Raw genomic sequence first — 21266 nt, 5'->3', positions numbered from 1 at the left:
AAACACTGCAAGATGAGAGAAAACACAGGTGGTGCAATACATATAAGGTGCCAGTAAAATGTGAAAATTAAAAGGATTTTATTGACTGTTATGTTCTTCCTGAAAACTCATTGAAATGTACAAACTGGACATTCAGTAACTGATTTGTACATTCTGTATGTTACATGGATTATTGTAGACACTTTGAAGAGAGACTATTATTGTCACTTACAGGATGTTCACATCATCGCAGACAACAAAAGTGTTGATATATTCTAGTCTAAAAGTGAAACCAAAATAGAACTGGACATAATGGTACACTGCTTTATGCCAATCCTATTGACTCAACATGCGCCAGTTTCACACGTCAATTCATAAGTACCGACTGTACAGTTAGTGAAACACCCGACCAAAAATATGTCTGAAGTCATGACTGCTTATTTAATTAAACCCCTTTTCCTAGATCTCCAAGTTACTTCCAGAGATAAATGTATTTAACTGAACTTGATTCCCTGCAGAATGTTCAAACAACCATGTCTTGTCAGTACCTCTTTGAAAACCATAGGTCATACTTCACAAAATTAATTTCAGGTGTAGACACACAAACGTGCGATTAGTTTCAACAGGCTTCAGAGTCTTTGCAAAACAGAATGCTCTATTCTCTGTCCGTAAGCTATCACCTGACAAACAGCATTATCCTCAATTAATGACTGCCTATTTGTCAACATACAGCTACTTACTGATTTCAGGCCTGCTAGAACAGCTACGCGTATTTCAGAGCTGCCCCACGGCTTCAGAGCTTGTATTTTCAGAACTCCTGTGTTTGTTTTTGAAATCTGCAGTCATCATAATGCCACACAAAGGCCACAGCAACTATAAGGTTCCATTCTGTTGCTGTTACTGAACACTGGGCATTGTCTATGTACCAGAAGATACTAAATACTGTATGCCATACTTAACCTGAGGACCTGTCTCATAGAGGAACTCATATTTGTCTTTGTACTTGTTTTCACTTAACCAACCTTTTAATTACAGTCCGCTATTTCTTTTTTTCCTGGTACAATCCTAAGAGCAAAAGGTCATTGATTCTGAAGAAAAGAGGTCTCTTTCATAAGCTCAATACAGTACTTTTATATTTCAGACTATGATATACAACGTATACCATAAATTAATTTAAGACAAATACTTGTCACTTTTATCTATGTAGGCACAAGTAAATCAGTCACTTTACTGAAGCGGAGAAATCTTCAACGGTATCATGATTCTGGACTCCATTTCCTGAATAAGGGGCACTGAAAAAAAATTGAGACGGTTTAATTTCACTAACAGAGACCATTAGCTGTTCCGCACACCCAGTTTGAACAGATATCACTGTCTTCAAATTACCCTCCTGGCTAGTGCATGCCAAGTCACCAGTAACCACCAACATTCCTGTAACTGAAGCACAGTAGTTTTGAGAACAAGCGATTTTTTTAAATGTAATCTGTCTGCTCCTTTCAAGAGAAATATTCCTATTCCTTTTCACCATAATGAAAGTTATCTTACATTTTTCTGGTATACTTCCTTTGAAATGTACCCTATGGAACCAAAATCTGACATGCTCGGCATACTTCTGTGAGTTTTGTTATGAAAACCATCTTTGATTTCAAAGATCTCCTGGCTTCTAGTTCCAAAGTCTGAATTCCCTTTTCAAAGGAATGCATTTAACAAGGCTCCCGTATTTCATGAAATATTAGAGGTAATAATTTGATATAAAGATAAATTTCACTATTGGTTCCCTAATTTTTGGACACAAACTTAGGCATTTACACAAATCTATTCTTCTACAGGAGAGGTGCTTGTATAAAAAGTCACTATTAACATAGCAAATTTTTAGCAATTAGGCAACTTTTCCAGGTTTATATGATCAATTGCAAAATTCACTTTACAGCTTAGTGAAATGTCCCTCCTTTCCCTTACAGCAGATAAACTGACACACAAACACATGCACACCAGAGGTGCAAAACTTTTTATCATTGTACAATGTACTGAAGAACAAAAATGATGGCATGCACAAAAGTCTACCCCCAGCATTCCAATGAAGTTAATGGGTTACCTGTGTAATAGACCAGTTCATCCCAGCCGGGTTTATGCCACGCAGCGTTCCTTATATCTTCTCTGGTCTGGAGATCTTTGTAAGCTGGTGAGCGAAAAGAACAAGCACGAAGCTTAGAAGCAACTCCTTTTCCTTCTACACATGAATACCTCCCTCCATAGTATTCTAGTGCGTAATTAGGAGGCTGCAAACACTGGGAAGGAAAAAAGTCAGAAGTTCACCTCCACTAAAAGGAAAAGCTTCCAAACCAATGCAAAGGAACTGGAGAAGAGAGAGAATGTCTTGGACACAGGTAAGACACACAATGCAACAAAGTACAGTCCTACATGAGTGGTGTCAGATTTCTAATGCTGGAATATAACATTCTGAATTGTCGAGATATGAAGATAATACTGCATATTTTCTAAAATAAGTATTAGACAATGAGTTTCTTCAAGTTGAAACAATCCTAACATGAAAGTAGCTAAGCATTTGTGGAGACTAACATACAGAGAAAGCAAAAACACCATGACATAGTAATGTAAATAAAAGCTTGACTTTCCTTTTTGTAGGTGTGTATATGTGATACTTGAAACTAAATTGTAAAAACCTGACTTCAGCCTGCATGGGGATGGAGAAAACAGATGGCAGAATATGGCTTGTCATGCTTATGTTATTGAAAGCAAACAAGTAGTCCCTAACAAAAAGGCCCACGAGAAACTGTTGACAGAAACAGAACAAAACATTAAATGTTCACTTCTGCTTGCTTATTTAAGAAATAAAGTTACCTGCACAAAAATTAAGAATATCAACATTACTGATGTAAAACAAAAACAGTCCCTTAAGACATTCATTTGCCTTTTGTAAAAATCCCGCCTCCTGGGCAAAGTCAACGGTCTGTTAGGGTCTGATTCAGTGAGAAAAAAGCAGAGAACACAAAAAAATTTACCCCAGAGGTGATGAACCATATACAGCTGTCCAATTTGTGAGAAAAATCCTCCAACTGCTTCATCACTATCCTGTCGGAAACGAATTGCACGAGCCCTATAGAAGAGCAAAGCAGCCATTAAAACCAGCACATCTGGGTAGGAAACAAGTGATAACTGAAAGGAGAACAGAGCTGAAATGAAGCCTGAATGTTAAACAGCATTTGCAGTACACTTCAGTAACGAAAAATGAGACAAAAATCCATGACACACCGATTTTAAGGACTAATTAATTAAAATATACCTATATATCTTGCTAGAATGAGTTAAAGTTGGAGGATTACAGTTTCACTAGACTGTACATTCATCATTCTTTGTCTTTAACATTAGATCCAGTATAACAGTAATTGCTGGAACAGTGTAAAGTTGGCAGCACATTTTTACAGCAGGTTCTAAAACTAAATCCTTGAGTTCCAGTCATATAATCTTTGCCACACTCACTTACTATAGATTTTGTGGTAGTGGAATACAGCTTTTTTTATTCACATGGACCTTTGCTATGCAGCTCTCCTGTGCAATACTTCTTGATTTGTTGTGTAAATAAGATCAATATCTCTCTTAACTATAAATCTGTTGCATCTTCTAAAACAGATTGGCTACCACTATAGATATGCCTATTTTATAAAAATTCTAAATTCACAGAATCATAGAAACATAGAATGGTAAGGGCTGGAAGGGACCTTAATTTACTTTATTCAAATTACTGTAACTAAATAAATTATATGAATGACAATGACACATCTAACAATCCAAGTCTTCACCTTTGTCAGAATAACTGAAAATACACCAAATTATTAAACTATCAACCATTAGAGCTGCATGGCCTTCGTGAATATAAATTGAAAAAAACATGCACTGTTTTGAAAAAAACAGAATCAGAAGCATATACTCAAGAGAAGACTGTCTCAAATGCTTTTAACCTATATACTAAAATATAAATGTGCTGCTCAATAGGTTTTCAAGAAGCAACTTGACTTCTAAAGATTAAAAGAGCCAAGACTTAGGCCATTTAAACTAAATCAGCTTCTAGTGGTGGTGTGAAAGATCAGCGTAGTCTCACGGAGTTAACCGCCACCCTTCACTGAGCAGTGTTTTCTGCTAAAAATAAATTATTTCTGTTATATTACATCAAACTAAAAGGGTTATGTGAAGGAAAGCCAAATCACAGAGCTCACAATGTTGTTTGCACACATAATTCCTCTTTCTTTCCTCAAAGGATAAATTATGGGTCAAAGAACTATCTTACAAGTTGCATAACTACAGAAGCAGGCCATTAACTGGGTGACTGAAATGCTTTGGCACCATTCAGCCATCTCCACCCCATGATTTTTAAACGTACATCTCTCAAATAGGAGAATGCAAATGCTAAAGCAACACTTACCAGTAATTTCCCCACTCAATCATTGTTCCGGGCTACAAAAACAAAACAGATTGTTAAAACTGTAGTTTAAAGAAAGTTAGACTATTTGGACAGTTTTCACATCATCTACGTATGCAAAACACTATGTATTAATAAAATCACTTGCTTCAAGTGATTAGCATATTATAATCATCTGTAATTACTCTGTTTACTAACTGTATTACTTCTGAGTTTGAAGCTTCCCTCAAACGGAATCATGGGGTTTTCAGCCCTGCAGATATTAGTATCTTGTTGGAGCCTGCCTTCATTTTGGACCTCACACTTCGAGAGCAATGATGACTCAGATACCAGCTTTGATAAGAACCAGATTTTTAAGATGAGGTCTGTTTTCCACCTACATTGTATAAACGTGCTTTGAACATTTTACGACAGCAGAGAGCTTAAAAAAAAAAAAAAAAAAGAAAAATTTAAACTTACCCTAAGTTGATAGGATCTCAGTTCATAAATATTAGGGCCCTCTCTGGGAACAGGTTCATTCCAGAAGCTAAACTCCAACAATAATTGGTTCTTGCGCGAGAGAAGCATGTTACCCCTTTCTTTGCGAAACTCTGTGAATTCCTATGAAACAATGCGATCGCTGTCAAACTGTGTTATTATGTTTCAACAACAAAACGCAGTATACCATACGGTGGCTTGGATTTTTCTTTAATGCTGTCTTGGGGATTGGGGACATTGAAAGCCTTTAAATTGTAAAGGCATCTAAATTCCCCTGGCATATTTGAAAATTTCAAGTGGCATGTTTACACAACACTAAGCGTAAATCTTTCACAAAATATTCAGATATTAAACCTCAGTATTTCTGAATATGAGAATAAATCCTTTTCCAAAGACGTTTCTAAGTTTGTACAGGAAATGATGGGATATCAAAGTAAAAGGGGATGTTCAAATACGCAGGTTTTTTCTCTATTCTTTGTTCTCTTCCGAGTAAAATAACGAATTCTAACCAAATCAATGCATTTCACCTTATTTTGACGTAGTTTACTCATGACCTCATTGAGAGCTGGATAGCCTCCCTCATATCTCCACAGATGAACTGAAATAGAAAAAAGGAAGCTTTTTCAGGGATGTCATAGACTAGTGCTAAATCTTATGGAATATCACAGTATAAAATGCTCTTTATACTACAGAATTATACAAAACAGAAATCAGGTAACAGGTTTAAAACCAGATTTTCATTAAAGAAAGCACTACACATTTGAACATTTTAAGAATAATGGAATCATCTGCTTTTTGAAAAGGGTTCTCTTGCAAAATTTTGCAACCTACTCTGAAGATAACAGGGAAATTTCTGCAAGGGCTTTTTGTCGGCATGCTAGTAAGATGTGATGACTTTACACGACTGTAGTTGAAATTGAGATTCAATTTAGGAGGATGACAATTCCAAAAATGTGTTTTACATCAATTTCAATAGAGCAATAGAGGGGTAGACTTTTTAGTCCAGTAAATTACTCAAGTACAAAGAGCAACATACTATCTGTAGGACATGAAAAATGATGCAAATGTTATTTCTGAGGTAAACATTACATTAATAAAAAGCACAAGATAGCTGAACATGCTCGAATTGTTACATTTGCTAGGATTTTCCCTATAAAAACAATTTCAAAACAGGTATCTACATTTCAGTTTTTTCAAAGCATTCTCTCTTTACCAAATCATAATAAATCCCTTTAATAAATCACAACAGCATTTATTTACAAGTACCTAATAAAGCAAGGCAACAATATTTCACCTCAAAGAGTCACAAAAGCTATTTCCTCTCCTCTAAAGCAGTCTTATGCCTTTTCCAGGAGAGCAAACTGGAGACTAATTTAAGGCACTTCACTATGACAGCAGATTCACCCAATGCGCCTGCTTCTGCTGTCTTAGCCCCAGGGCAAATTTGATATATCCACCTAATAGTAACACAGCCTGGGCACAAGTACTGAACAAGTCAAAACCCCGTAATCTGCTTTATTACACTGCTAGAACTGTTGCAATAACATTTTCCAGGCAGGCTAGAGATGCAATTACAGATACAGTGTGTGTTCATACATTACAAAAGCAATGAATGAGACTTGGCTAAGATACTCTCATTTCAGTTGGCTTCATTCCCCAATTTCCCTTCAACTTCTAGAATTGTTTCTCAGACATTGTTTGGTTTATCTACTGTTATTTCTTCGCCTTTGTTCAGGGTCAATATTGCAAAATATTGTGATTGCAGGAAAAATTAATGTGTACATGAGTATATTTTTCAATAACGAAGCAATGACATTGATACTACACATAGCTCTAACAATGGAGCTACCTAACAAATATCAGTACACCACTCCATATTCGTGGCTTCCCATTCCTTCAGTTTCCCAGAGCCTAGGAAATTTTGCACGTTTTCTCTCTACGCTCGACTCTTTGTAGTTACCTCTGTAGCAGCTCTTCAGTAATTTCTCGTTCCAATACATTTTTAATCTGAACAGCTAGGCAGTATCCTTATACAAACATGAACAGAAAGAGTTTTCTTCTCCTCCAATAAAAGCCCAGCTTATTGTTGAGTTTACAATGCAATCATTTTTTCAGATGGTGTGAATGATTTGCGTTTCGCTATCACACAGCAATTACAGTATGAAAGTCTGAGTAACGCTTTTATAATGGCCCACGCAAGATAAGCTCTGTCTTTGTAAGCCTTTGCCTTTACCCTAAATATTCAGAAACATGATCTGTGCCCACTAGAGGACCGCATTCTACAAGCATTTCCCAAACCTGTTGATCTACCACCTGGAAAACACGAAAGCATATTAACAATAGGACAAATTTTAGGACTTAATGCTTTACTGTCAAACTCAACAAGACAAAAAGCAAGCACTGTAAACGTTAATATGACTACTGATACTTGATGCACACACACCCTCACTGTATACATTGCTAAAGGTTTACTGTCAACAGAGATGATTTAAAGAGAAGAAACCTGCCAAGCACACGTTTCACTTGTATGGTTTTACATTCTGTTGTACTTCTATCTCCTACCAGCCTGATCTTGCTCTCCGTACCACGTGTTCCAAGTCCCCACCAGTGCACATGGGTAGTGTTTTTCTTCATGAATCTTTGGCAGCACCTCTTGACTTGAAAACAAGGAATACAGACACTATGTTGCATTTCCTTCAGGGAGGCTACAGTTGATATGTATAACAAATCACCACACGTTTATCATTATGGTATGAAAATTCACAAGGTCTACTTTTCAGAAGAAAAAGCTGAAATACAAAGGCCTGCCTTACAGGGGGAAAGATAGCTACAACACTACGAAAAATTAAGGTAAGTGTTACCATTTCTTAGACTGTATGACAAATACACAGCATGGCAGAATTCTTTTGATGCATTATGTCTATCACCTAAAAGGTTATCCAACAAACTAGGAAAATAAATATTGGGATGGCTCACTTACAGAAAATGCAGCCTAACTACATGGGTGATTTGCTTTAGGAAAAGCTTTTCTTTATCAAGGGGGGTAGAACACACAAGAATAGGAAAGGACAGTCTTCTGTACCAGTTACAATGTTATTAATTCTGTTGAGCTGAATGAATAAAAACAAGCATTTTGACAGATCAAATGATGACTGTACTTCATAGTATGCAGCGTTATTGCTTTCTATGTTTTCAGAAAGTGGTCTTAGCTTGAGGCAACTTATCCATTAAAGCGTACAGTGAAATTGCCTTAGAAATACCTCCAACACACAATTTCTGCTTGACTATTTCCAGTATTTCTAACATTTTTCCAAACTTTAAAAGTGGTCTACATTATCACTAGGAAATAAAGTTTTCCCAAATGCTGACTCAGTTAAGACAGCTTTCACTGCACTGTACTTTGATGAATAACTCAATTAGTCTGGTTGAACTTTGTCTTTTAATATTTTTCCCTGAATAATTACCCCTCTTACTCAGTTTGGCTCATAGGCAATGAGTCTCTGCACAATATCAAATAATAGGAAGCAGGCTGGTCTTGGGCTGAGAGTCATCAGATAGGAGTTTGCCTCTGGATTCTGCCACTGACTTTCTAAACAACCTTGAGCAAATCTCATTACCAGTTTGTACCTCAAGATTCCCCACTACACAGTCTAAATAATGAGATAGAATGACTCTCCAAGGATGCTTCCAAGGATGTTTCACCATCAGTTCATTTTTGCAAAGCATAATGAGATCCTAGAAAGGCAGCTTTGGACAGGCATGTTAAATTATTCCAATAATGTATATAATGTAATTTGTTGCAAAATATAGAAAAAAATGCCCACAGAATACCATATGAACACCATCTTTTTCCTTTTTAAAAATAACTGTTACTAATTTTTCAGAAAGGGTCCTTAACCACAGTCATTCATGAAGTACTCTCATAATTGTCTTCATTATATTATTTATTAATACATGACTAATCCCTATTCTGATTTGATACAGAATAGGTAATTAACCTGTTCATTTTTAATTTAGGGAGAGGAAGGAAGGAAGTTCAGAGAGGCTTAGGTTTTTTTTATCAATCGATTCTTAAGTTTTCTCCTTCTCTGGAATACTTAAATTTACTTGGGTTTAGAAGAATAAATCTAACCACACATACTTCATCTGACTGCTGTTAGCAGTTTCTTTCTTTGCTATTGTCTCTTTCCTTGAAAATGAAAGCCTCTACTTTCATTCAACATTTGGGTAGCTCCTGAGATAACCTGGAGAAGAGGTTCCCTGTCTTGTATAACTGGACGTTTATACTAAGCTTTTAAACAGAAAGTTGGTTGAATGCTAGTTGTGCTTCTCTGTGTATTTATTTTTTAAAACAAAAAAGCTAAGAATACCTTAGGACTGAATGTTATTCTAGTGTATTTCTATGTTTGTATAGCAAGGAAAACAGTTTTGGGTTATCTAGCCCCATTTCAAAGCTGAACACATGAAGGCACAGAGATGTTAGACTAACTACTCATGGCTGTACAGCCAAACAGTAACAGAGTCGAGGACATAAACTGGGAGTTGTGAACGTCTTCCCCACCCTCCAGCACAGCTGGTGTTCTCACCAATACACCACGCTTCAGAAATTGGTTGCAGTAGGGTATCATTATGCTATGAATGTTTTATTTAACTGACAAGATGATCATGTCAGTGAGAAAGCACTGCTGTTTTGAAATGTGTGAGGCTCACTACATTTCCAAATTTAAACACACAGTTCTTGAAAAGGCAGTTGTTCTGGCTCCAGAAGAGTGATTTTGTAGGCAGGACTAATATTTCTACAATTTCATCCTTAAAGTAATACATTTAAAATGTTACTAATTCATACATTTTATAAAGCTGTAACTTTTTGGAAAACCCATAACAGTACTGCTCTCTTTGGAGGATACCACCCCACTGCAAAGATCCTATCCAAGGACTTGCACAGCTCTTTAAGAGTAGATCTCAGGAACACTAGTTTTGTACAAGGATATAGATGAACTGAAAGCCAGTCCCTGGGTTTCTAAAATCTCCTCAAAGTTACACTTCAACTGAATACTGGCATGCAATTTTACTTACCCATGATCTCTCCCTTTCTTTCCTGTATGCAGACAGTACCAGCCTCAACACATTCCTACATAGCAGCTGGAGTGGGACATGCCAGCTTACCAGGATCTACCCACATGGAGCAGCAATTGTGAGACAACTAAGGGAAGGTGAAAGCTGCTCCAACAAATGTCACCCATGTTTTCACAAAAGGCATCATCCTAAATCGCAGCGTGGGAAAATGACACCTCCACAAGGGAAGGCAGGGAGTGAACTGAGTAAGGTATCTTTTGCCATTTCCTTCCAAGAATAACATGATCTATTTACCATCATACCCTGAAGGTAAAAGCAGAATTTATCCACCTCCCCTCTAAATAATTATGGTGTTTTCCAATTTTCAGAACAGCTAGTGATCAAATTAACATGTCCAAAATATGAAAACATAATACATACACTTACCAAAGCTTGTTGTAGGCGTCTAGACATTCTGGTTTTACATTGTGAACTGAAACAACAACATTATGTGAGAAATGCAGGAACAGAATAAAGAAATAGTAATGTTAAATATAAAAATATCACTCACTCTGTAGTTTATACAGACTGCTGGTCTCTCTTTTGGCTAGAAGGTTGGAGTGAGCATCTTTCCTTGGATCAACTTTGCGAACAAATAGCGATTTTAACCAACTGTCTTCACGAGGTCTGCCAGCTGAAGATACCAGCGCCCTACGTATTAACAAGTACATTATACTGTCACTGAGCGTGTCTCGAAAATGCCCACAACGCAGGGAAAACAGGCACAATGAAGTTTAATGCAAACAGTATCACAACACACAGTTACATATACATCTGTTACTGAAACTTTCCACCGAGCCACTTCCTAGCAAGGTAAAGGCAGTTATTTCCGCACTGAAATTTACCCTCTCACAAACCATTTTACTAGATAAAGAGCTGAACAGTTAACTGTAGACTATCCACTTTTATTTGTCGTGCACATGGCAGGGAATGGGTGGGTGGCTGCTTCTGCTGCCTATTTTATTTTCTTTTTAATGAAGTGTCTTTACTCAAGCGGGCTGGGTCTGTCCTGACGTACACAGACAAGAGTGAAAAAGAGCACAAAGACAGTGTGCATAAGGAAAAATTTGTACAGTGTAAATAGGAAAGTAACCTCCATATGTTCTTATGTTGCTTAAATATCGCTCTAAAAAAGGAAAAGTTAAATAGCGCATCTTTCAACAGAAAAAATATAATGAAAGTCTAATTTCGGAAAAATTACGAGTGGCAGAAAACAAACAGCCTGCAAATATTTCAATCCAAAATAGCGGTGACTGTACTACGTAGGGGTACAGATACACATTCTCTGTACAACACTCACAATTTCCTTTTCTTTGAAACAGAAGAATTTCACTGTCTTTTTTTATCTAATCTTTAGGCAGTTTCTGCAAGTACACTTCCAAAATAACACCACTTTCCCTTACACCACAGAGTACATAAAACATTACAATTGATAACTGTGCTTTTTTAAAATGGTGTTAAAAGAATTATTCTTCTCTGTTCTAGCTGACAGAAGACCCTTCAATCACCAAATATTGTGCAGAAAGACACGAAAGCTGATGTATTTAACTGATTCTCTATGACGTGTAACAGGGGACCCCAAGCTCAAATGCTTTTCCTTCTTTCTCCTAAGAAGCACTTCCTTCACTTTGCCTCTTTTTGATATGGGGTTTCCGCTGAAATACTAAAACATTTCTCTGAAATTCTAAATATGTAGCACTACAGCTGGAAATGTAAACCTTTTCCTGCCTCAGAAGTCAATTTCTCACCCTTAATTACTGACTAGGAGATCCAGAAGATAGCTATCAATCTTCAGTTATCAAACTGTCTTCTGGCTATCAAAAGTCTGTGACAACCACTCAAGGAAAAAAAAATATAGGGAAAGAAAATCTCAGCTTCCTTTGGGAAAAACATCTTCATGAACACGTCTGCCTGTATTACACAGAAGTAGTTCACACTAGCAGCGTTTTTCAACAATCAACCTTTTAGTCCCAATGTCTGAAAACAACATAACATTGGTTCACCCTGTAGAAGCAGGATGGAGGAAAGGAAAAGTATTTCAAAGCAGGGAAACAATAACAACCAGAAGAACAACTGCATCTGAGATGACCTTCGGTGTTAAGAAGCAATTGGTAAATACCTTCTTGGTGTATTTATTGAAAATAGTGCCTTCTTTAGCCCTAGGCAAACACACAAACATGTTACTGTGCTGAAAGCTAAGCAGCTGTTCCTGAGTACGGGCATTTGAAAGGGCATGCCACAATAAGGCTGTTGCTAGAATAGAGGGTACACAGCTGCCTGGAGTAGTGCATCTCTGATCTCAGCTGGAGGAGGCGAGGCGCAGGTGACTGCAGTTGTGTTGTCACATCTACAAGAGGTGCCACAGAAACACAAGCTGTCCCAGATGACAGGGGGTAAACCTCACCTAATAAATCCAAGCTGTTTTAAAAAGCCACCTTAAAGTAAGCACTAATGCCCACTAGACAGCAAATGGGGCTCTAGGGGACAGAACTCAATCCCAGTCCTGCAGTGTTCATTTTTGCAGCTCAGACCTCTAAGCTATTGCTGTTTCTTCCCCTTTAGTAAATGGAGTTAGCAAATTAATACATAGAGCATTCTTCTATGAGGAGTATTGTTTGCAGAAAACTTTGAAGATGAAAGAGACAAATAATCTTTTTTTGTGAACCACCTTGATCAGCAGCAAGAGTGAGGTGGAGTTATGGGGATAATACTGAAAAGCAAATTCCTTTGCTATTAGGAAAGTCTCATGACTTGAATGTTAAACTGCACCTAAAACTGGGGGTATATTTAATTTTCAATACAATTAAATGAGTAATACTTTACAGTTATGTAAAATCTTTCACTCTACAATTGTAAAGTTCCTCATGAACAATGACTAACAAATCACAACTATCCATCTAGATACACACTTTACTTATAATAAAGAATGGTAACAGCTGAAGTTTATTAAAGCAGATAGTCAGTGCACCCAAACTGAGATGCCAGGGCCTTATTTTTAATCCATATCCTCAGACAAGTCCTTCCCTACTGGTGTCATTCTAGACAACCAGAAATCAAGAAGCCCTGAACTCATTACTGGATCATTTGTGCAGACAATATGTACCCAAGATTAGCTCTGAAAGAGCAGGGACTAAATTCATATCTTTGGACTGCCAGCTGTGAGCATCAGGCACAAATTAATTCAAAACTAATCCATCATCCAAATAATCCACTTTTAACGAACTTGTTAACATTATGCCCCACAATATTATAATATCTGCTCCAAGTAAAACATACTGGATCCAAATTGTTTGAAACCCCAAATACCACTAATGAAAATGTGAATATACACATAGAACGAACGTAAACACACTATATGGAATTACCATCACAATTCATAATTTTTTATTTTCTGGAACAATACTGATTAAAGACAGTTTTCACGCAATCTTTTAAGGTACTGCTTGACTTTGCTAGCAAGTTCTTCTCCTACAAACAACTATGGGCTTAGTTTTCTTGCTTACAGATTGGGCTATGAACACACAAGCATAACACTGAATAGTTTGCTGATATTAAAAACGATGGTGAAAACACTATCCCACTTAGCTTATGCTTTACCACAAAATATAAACTGAGTGGGAGGTATCAGGTCAAATATTTAGATTTTGTAGTGACCCATGTCTGCCTAGAAGAGAAAGAAAAACAACTTGTCTATAACTGACAGTTTTTGATCTGTGGTCTAAACAAAGTTTATTTGAAATGAAAACAAAACCCAAAACATGCACATAAAATCTCACAACATATATTCGTCCCAACTCTCCCCATCCCTGTTTCAAACAGCTGCTTGCAGTGATGCCTTTAGTCTTGCACAGAGGCTGCTGCCCATTCTGAGGCTTGAGACAGCAGCTTTTTCCTGTTTCAAGGAAAGGGAGGAAAAAACTTGTGTAGACCGATTCCAGCTTGGCCACTTCTGTGCCTCCAGCACACAGGGAGCATGCGTGTCTGCTTCCTGTGCCCAAGGCACATGTGTGCACATCTGTGCCCCGAGAGCTGTGTACGCGTGTGTGCACCCTTGTGACCCAGGAGGGGTGTGTGTGTGTCCCACCCTTCACACATCAGGCACGCAAATGTCTGCACCCAAAGCCTGATGGATGTGTCTGTGCCTGTGCCCTGACACCCTAGGGTTGTACGCATGTGCACACACCCGCCCGTTCCTAAGGGAAGTACGAATACACATGCCCCGACACCCAAGGGGTGCACCCGCATGCTGGGGTCCACGTGTAGGTGCGCATCGTGCAGGCAGGGAGACGCCGGTGCACAGAGCCACGCACCCCGACACCGGGGGCAACACGGGTGTTGGGTAGGGGTGCAACCTGGCACCAGAAGCGCAGAGCAGCTGTGCACCCTGACACCAAGGGGTGTTGTTCTGTGTGCGGCCACGCACCCCGACACCAGAGGACACGAGATGCAGCACGGCCACACACCCTGTTGCTTCGTGGAGCTGGGATGTGGAGAAGCTGTACACCCTGACCCCGGAGGGATATCCGGGTGCAGAGCATCCACATACACCCCAGCATCGGGAACCGCTGCGTGCAGGGTGGCTGCCCAGCCCGACACCCCGCACACGGGGCCGTGGGGTGCCGGCGCTCTCTGCAGCCCGAGCCGGGGGCAGAGGCGGCAGCGGGCACCCCGCGGCAGGGCAGGGCTCGGCGCGGCCGTCATCCCCACCCAGAGGCGGGAAGGGGCTGGCCTTGGGGCCCATGACCTTGAAGGACACCCCGGGCGGGTGGCACTCCCCGCCCCACGGGAGGGCCGCGGGCCCGGCCCGTCAGCGGCCCCAGCGAGCGGGGCGCCATTTCCAGTCAGCAAAGGGGGGAGGGGGGGAGGTCTACGCGGCGGGGCGCGGGGAGGCGGGGGTGGCGTCGGCTCCGTCTCCAGCCTCCCTCGGCTGCCCTCTCCCGCCCGCCTCACCCCCTCAGGGCTCACCTGAGGGCCAGGCCGCCGCCGGGCGGGAGGCGCGGCACGGCGCTGGCTCCCGCCAGGCTCCGCCGCAGCAGCACTCGCGCCGCCATCTTGCTCCGGCCGCCTCCCTCCTGGGCCGGAGGGGCGGGGGGCGCGCGCTGGGCGTTGCAGCGCCGCCGCCGGGCGCGAGGGGCGCACCGCCACCGGGGTGACGGGGCAGTGGTCCGCCGGCCACGCCCCCCGGCAGGGGGAAGCCAGCTGTGCGCATGCGCGACCTGCCCCCGGCAGGGACCCCCCCCAGCTCCATAGCCCGGCTGCTCAGCTTTTGGGGTGACCCCAGCCCTGGTTTGGGGTCTCGCCTGAAAAACACCAAGGAAGAGCCCAAGCACTGTTTAAAATCATGTGCAAAAACTTGTTTCTTATTGCCCAAATAGATTTTTTCACCCACAGATAGCTGAAATGTTTTCTTCACACTGCTCCAGCTACAGTAGTATTTAATTTAGCTGAACTGGTGGCATGTGCTATAGTCAAATTCTTAAATAATTTAATAAACTTACATTGAGGCTATTAAAGGACAGTTCTAAAAGCAACTAGCCAATAAACATACAGAGCAAGTTAATGACCAAACCCTGTCTTCCTACATACAAACTTCACATACACCATCACATCACTGCACAGCTGCCATTGCCACTTTAGGATTTTTATATCAGCACTCTAAGTCAGAGGCTAGCACATGCAATGTGATTTAACATCAGTAAAGTACAATGTTTGCAGTGCCTCTTTAAAAAAAATGTAACCTAGAATTGTCATCATCATTCTTAAAAAGGAATTGCACTTCAAACTATGTACATTTAATCACATTTTGGTCTGACAGCACCTTGAGCTCTTGAGCAACCCTCTAAGAGCCTACCCGTAAACTGGAAAAAACCTAACAACATTCTGTGATGCATCAATCTCAAAAAAATGACATTTTCACAGCTACTCAAGAAAAGTCACAGGAGATACATGGAAAGATGATTTACTTTCACAAGTAGATGTGGATGCAACTCATTAACCAAACAGGAAACTTTTTCTATTTCTTAAAACCATTATATCTCTAGTTATTAAAATACTCACATTAAGTCCTGAGGGTCAAAATCATTTACTGCCTGCTTGGATACAACTGAAGTGTATTTCCTACAGCGCAGGGCCACGTGCTAGCCTGGGTCTGATTTCTCTCAATCTCTGCTAGGGATGAAGTTTCACATTCACTCGAGCAGGCATCAGAGCTGATGTTTCCTTCCACTTCCCAATGAGGGCTTTAATCAGCCAGCTACAGTTACTGAGTAATTTACATAAACCTTAACCACTTCAACAAACATATCAACAAGAATAACCTACAGCCATGTGTTTAAGACACCTCCTCAAAGTCAGAGGCCACATTCACATTATTGATTTACACAGACATTTGAATCAAGGTGTCTTGACATCCCAGATTGATCTGACATGCAGAAGAGTACTCGAGGACTAACCTTCAAAGAGCAGTATTTTTTTTGTTTGTTTGAGGCACTGAAGCAAATGTATGTTTCTCATTCTTCCTGGCCCAAATAATTTGCTGAGTTGAATTGCACTTCATTAGCAGATTGCAGGCTGAAACTGATTTTGTGCAGGTGAAGGAAGTTATAAAAAGCAAGTGATTTACACCACTGACAATGGAAGAAAACACAACTGAGAGCTTACTAGTGTAAGCTGGCTCAGTTTCCTAAAGTAAGATATTTTAGGTCAGAGGAACTCTGTTCACATACACCTTGCTTAGCTTCTGATCTTAAAGACCAATAACAGGTAGACACTTCAAAACGGATTTCTCATAGCTTTAGTATACCACTCCCCTCCATACAAGGACATGGAATGCTGCCTCCACAAACACTGGATTTTGAAGCAGAAGCCACCTTAGATCTTGATGAAAAGTCAGCAACACAAGGCTGCTGCAACAGCTGCACACTCTTAGTTTGCTTTATGTCCTGGAAGACAGGACACAAGATCCCCAGAGCTGCAGCAGGATAAAGTGATCTTTAATCATTAACTCCTATGGCCTTCTGGTTTCATATTAAAGTATGAGGCAAATCAGCACCTGTATCTCTCCCAAAATGTGTTGTTTTAATTAGCTTTTCTGATGAGAAACCTAATCATCTTCACTTCTACTTTTTTTGGTTTTGTATTCTTATCAGATTCTATTTCCTGCTGGCAGTTCAAAGACATCCATCTCTCCCAGAACTAAATACTTCCTTTGGACAGGTTACAAGGGCAACCATGCTAAGCTACCCAAGTTTTTATTCTCACCTTACTGCCATTATAAGGGCAAGTGGCAGTGGCTTTTTTTTTTTTTAAGAGATTTTGTAAGTTAGAAGATACTGCAATGTGGTATGAACAACTATAAGAGGAAATAAGGATATATGCAGATAGCTGGTTTTAAAATTCTACACTTCTTTCAAAAGGTTTAATAGCATTATCTTAAGTAATCCTACAAACCACAAAAGACCATCTGAAATGCAGAACAATCAAATAATATAACAACCCTCCCACCAAACTTAAACATTATACAGTTGTACTCTTGCCTTTCTCAACACAGAGGAGTCATTCCAAGTGACCAGCTGGCTTTTGATTCTGTCAAGGCTTGGGGAAAAACTACATGCAACTAAATGAAGTGTTAACACTAAATTCACATTTTCTCTGTATTTTCATTTAAAAATTCAAGGTGGCTATCAATCTGTAACATCTCTTCTTATAAGCAACTATGTTTACTATTTAGACTACAGATATCACTGAAACATTTAATGTACAACAGCAGGGCCCCGAAAATCCCTGACAGAGACAAGCTGAAAAGCCTTCTGTTTAAATATTTTCCACACTATTTGTCTGTTGAACAAACTTTAAGTTCCTGAAGTTTTTCACTTAGATAGGTAGTATCTGCCTCTGTCAGATTTTCTGAATCTGACAGATTTTCAAGGAATCTGGTTCCCGCACACGGCTTTCCTGTTATTGGATCTATGACATTTCCAACCTTGAAAACAATTTCAGCCAGTTCATGTTTCACATGTTTGCTCCTTCGCTCAGGCAAAGCTTTCAGAAGAACAATGTCTCCAACAACACACTGCTGTAATGGATCATGGGCAAAGTAGGTTTTTCGTTTGTTAAAGAACTGTAGAAGGAAAAAAGGAAACCTTGGCATTAGATTTCAAAATTCAGCAATTGACAAATATATAGTTAATATAAACCAAACTAAAATTCACTAAGGAGGAGTTTCATGTATTTTTTAAATGAGATTCAGTTTGGATCACAAAGATAAATGCAACTATGCACTCCACTGTTTTTCCAAAGAAAGTACAGCACTATCCTTCCCTGACAATCTCTGGTCAGGATGTTGTTGCCAGCCAATCCTCTAGAAAAGGAGATGGGGAAGAAAAAGTCAAGCACACAAAACAGTTCAGAGTGAACATGTGTATGCAGGTAAAAATAACAAGCTCTTCACTTAACAGATTCCCTTTCCTAGCATCAACACTTTCCACTGGCCTCTCTGCTCTCCAGCTCTGCTGTGCTAGCCTTTCCTCTCCTTAGGATGCTTCACATCAGCACTGCTCCAGCAAGAAGGCTGCCTTGGCTCTTCCAAGCTGAGTGACTTCCCTGCACAGTCCACACTTCAAGAACTGAATCACAGAATCATAGGTTGGAAAAGACCTAAGATTATCAAGTCCAACCGTCACCCCATCCCCACCATGTCTACTAAACCATATCCCAAAGTGTCACATCCACACATTTTTTGAACACCTCCAGGGATGGTGACTCCACCACTGCCCTGGGCAGCCTGTTCCAATGCCTGACACTCTTTCAGTAAAGAAATTTTTCTTCATGTCCAATTTAAATCTCCCCTGATGCAACTTCCCAATACATCTAAAGTTCATCAGCCCTGAAATCAGTATTTTGAAGTTTGCCATTTGACAGTTTTCTTGCTCAATTCATTTTCTTTCACATAAAAATTCAGTATTCATTCTTATTGGAACAGCATAATTCAGAATCTTTCTTTTAAGAAGGAAATTAACAGGTTCATCACTGGATAAAGTATTAGATTGGGATATGTAAGACCCATTATTTAATCCTGACTCTATCCTTAACCTTCTGGTCACCAAAGGCAAGTTATTCCACCTACATGTGCCACGGTTTCCCTATCTGAAAATGGAAAATTTTAGCCTCCCTGTTTGAAATGCATTGACAAGAAGTGAAAATACAAAGCTTGTATAGCACATCCCAGTACAGATTCAAATACCAAGTATGTTTGCAATTATGCATACAGAAAAACAGCTACAAAATTTATCGTAAAAGTAACTAATATAATGTCAAGTTTCCAAAATGAAGCATACTCCAAATCAAAATGAAAAATTAAATCTAAGAGAACAAATGAAGTGCATTAACAAAGCACTTCGAAGAAACACATTTAGCAGATAATCTGTATAGAAGTATCCTCACAACACACTGCTTTTCATCCTCTGCAGCCATCCCCACAGCCAAATCATTAAGAAAGTTCCTCAAGGAGTTTGCATTGTAAAGAGCTACCAAAAATTCTAGGAGTCAAATCAAGAAAACATTCCTCCACACAGTACAAACATCACCATGCAAGACAAGTTCTTAACCAGCTTTTACCTTTAGTAAGTAAGGATCTAGCACAAGCCTTGTTACTCTCACTTTGGCTGTTTTCTGCATTTTGGTTCCTATTACTTTCCCTACTATCCATTTTGCATGGACAGCTCCACGTGGTACAGACATTGTTTAGTTATGGTCATCCACGGCCTGGCAACAAGCAAGCAGACAAGTTATTTTAACAAAAAACATAATCAATTTCTGATCAATATCAAAATTATGATTCCCATTTCAGACTAACAGCTCAATTACATCATTTTGTTGGAAAAACAGGATAGGTGTAAGCAGTTAAAAACTCCATATATTGCAATACCTCAGCCTTGTTTCACAATGTAAGAAGGGATATGAACACATCCCCATTACCAGGGAAAGTCACTTCAGGATAGCAAGAATGGAAATAATAGTGTGAGGATAAGACCTTATCCCACAAAGTTGACAAAATTATTTTGAATCATACCAATTGCCACATACACAATATAGAAATGTGCAGTTGTGGAAATTATTATGAATTTAACTCATATGCCAGCAGCTGTTTTTTCTGGAGACCTGTTAATCAGGTCTGTATATGACCCGAGTTAACCCAAACAGGGAGCAACCTATAACTTCTGGTCAGAGTCATTTGCTTCTGTGTATCTCGTTATTAGCTGAGCTGATGCAACCTAGGAAAGGTAATAGACTTCTCAAAGGTTAAATGACCTATCAAAGAGCTGTCTGACCTACAGTAAGTGTAATCACTTTTGAGCTGTATCTTTCCTGGAAATAATTATACTCCCCTACCTACTTGTTTTGTTTAGTTAGGGAGAGCTTTCTATACCACTCTTGCAAGAGTCACAGGCAAAATAGATAGCTAAACATTAGAAGACTTGAGCCAGTATTAAAAACTGATGAAGGCTAATGACTTCTCTCCCACTCAGCTATGTACTATTAAGCACAACTGACACCTGTGGAATTCTCCATCTATTTTGTAAAACTAAGTGACTCTTGCCTTAATGTTGCAACACATCAAAGTTTAGGGATACAGGGACACATCCATAGGATAGAATGTTTCAGGCAGCAATACTTGTGGTTGCTTTTACCACCCTTGACTCAGCAGTGTGACCCACAGGGCTGGAGGAAGGGGTCAGTGCAAGAGCCCTCTTCCTGTAACACACAGCTAAGAACTGCACAGGGACCAGGCCAAGCAGAGGCAAATGCCTACGAAATAAGCAACACCCACAAAGCACAAGGGAGATACCAGGAAGACAGGAGACAGACAGCTAGGCTAGGCGTACCTCACACGGAAGAAGAGGTTAAAGGAGGAAGTTCAAACAGATTCGGGGCCTTCCCCTCCCCCCCCCCCCCCCGGGTCTCCACAGCCCTCCGCGCCGGGCCCAGCCGCAGCAACTTCCCTTACCGGCATGGCTGAGGGGGAAGGCCCTGTCTCGCAGGCGCCAGGCCTCAGCTCAGCGCCTCGGGCACCTCCGGCCCCGGGAAGCAGCCCCAGCCCCGGCCCCAGCCCCACCGCCCTGGCTCCACCGCAGCCATCCCCTGGCCCCCCTCACCAGCAACGCTGCCGCCACCGCGCCTCAGGGGTCTTAAAGAAACGGAGCCGGAAGGGGCGGAGCTGAAGCAGGAAGAGCCGCGCGGCAGCGGGGCGGGGCCAGCG

At 40.2% G+C, this 21266-nt stretch overlaps 2 protein-coding genes across 3 annotated transcripts; both read right to left on the bottom strand.

Moving 5' to 3' along the window:
• Window positions 1-61: 61 nt before the first annotated feature.
• Window positions 62-15101, bottom strand: NIPSNAP2 (nipsnap homolog 2). Its single transcript, XM_075440397.1, has 10 exons — window positions 14975-15101; window positions 10521-10660; window positions 10397-10442; window positions 7457-7551; window positions 5422-5492; window positions 4877-5017; window positions 4421-4452; window positions 3003-3097; window positions 2075-2158; window positions 62-1271 (listed from the first exon to the last, which is right to left on the bottom strand). The coding sequence occupies exons 1-10, from the start codon at window positions 15058-15060 to the stop codon at window positions 1207-1209; spliced, it is 855 nt and encodes a 284-aa protein (XP_075296512.1). The 5' UTR covers window positions 15061-15101; the 3' UTR covers window positions 62-1206.
• Window positions 15102-17393: 2292 nt separating this feature from the next.
• On the bottom strand, window positions 17394-21244 carry MRPS17 (mitochondrial ribosomal protein S17). Of its 2 annotated transcripts, none has more exons than XM_075440413.1 (3): window positions 21163-21244; window positions 19625-19771; window positions 17394-18128 (listed from the first exon to the last, which is right to left on the bottom strand). In XM_075440413.1, the coding sequence occupies exons 2-3, from the start codon at window positions 19745-19747 to the stop codon at window positions 17838-17840; spliced, it is 414 nt and encodes a 137-aa protein (XP_075296528.1). In that variant the 5' UTR covers window positions 19748-19771; window positions 21163-21244; the 3' UTR covers window positions 17394-17837. The 2 variants fall into 2 exon arrangements, with proteins under 2 accessions (XP_075296528.1, XP_075296529.1); XM_075440414.1 differs by lacking the exon at window positions 21163-21244 and adding an exon at window positions 21015-21117.
• Between the last annotated feature and the right edge of the window lie 22 nt (window positions 21245-21266).

This window comes from Opisthocomus hoazin, chromosome 20 (assembly GCF_030867145.1).
Source record: "Opisthocomus hoazin isolate bOpiHoa1 chromosome 20, bOpiHoa1.hap1, whole genome shotgun sequence".
Lineage (NCBI taxonomy): Eukaryota > Metazoa > Chordata > Aves > Opisthocomiformes > Opisthocomidae > Opisthocomus > Opisthocomus hoazin.
The sequence above is the reverse complement of the archived record's forward strand: the minus strand, read 5'-3'. Positions and strand labels throughout refer to the sequence as shown.

What these genes read in the sequence shown, in the direction of transcription:
- MRPS17 (XM_075440413.1), bottom strand. Translation starts at nt 19,747, where the DNA reads ATGTCTGTACCACGTGGAGCTGTCCATGCAAAATGGATAGTAGGGAAA. An exon ending in TAGATCCTTACTTACTAAAG is followed by an intron (nt 18,129 to 19,624) that starts GTAAAAGCTGGT and finishes TTCCTTCTACAG; the next exon opens with TTCTTTAACAAACGAAAAAC.
- NIPSNAP2 (XM_075440397.1), bottom strand. Translation starts at nt 15,060, where the DNA reads ATGGCGGCGCGAGTGCTGCTGCGGCGGAGCCTGGCGGGAGCCAGCGCC. An exon ending in ATTGAGTGGGGAAATTACTG is followed by an intron (nt 3,098 to 4,420) that starts GTAAGTGTTGCT and finishes GCTCTTCTATAG; the next exon opens with GGCTCGTGCAATTCGTTTCC. An exon ending in TATGGTTCATCACCTCTGGG is followed by an intron (nt 2,159 to 3,002) that starts GTAAATTTTTTT and finishes TTCGCTCACCAG; the next exon opens with CTTACAAAGATCTCCAGACC.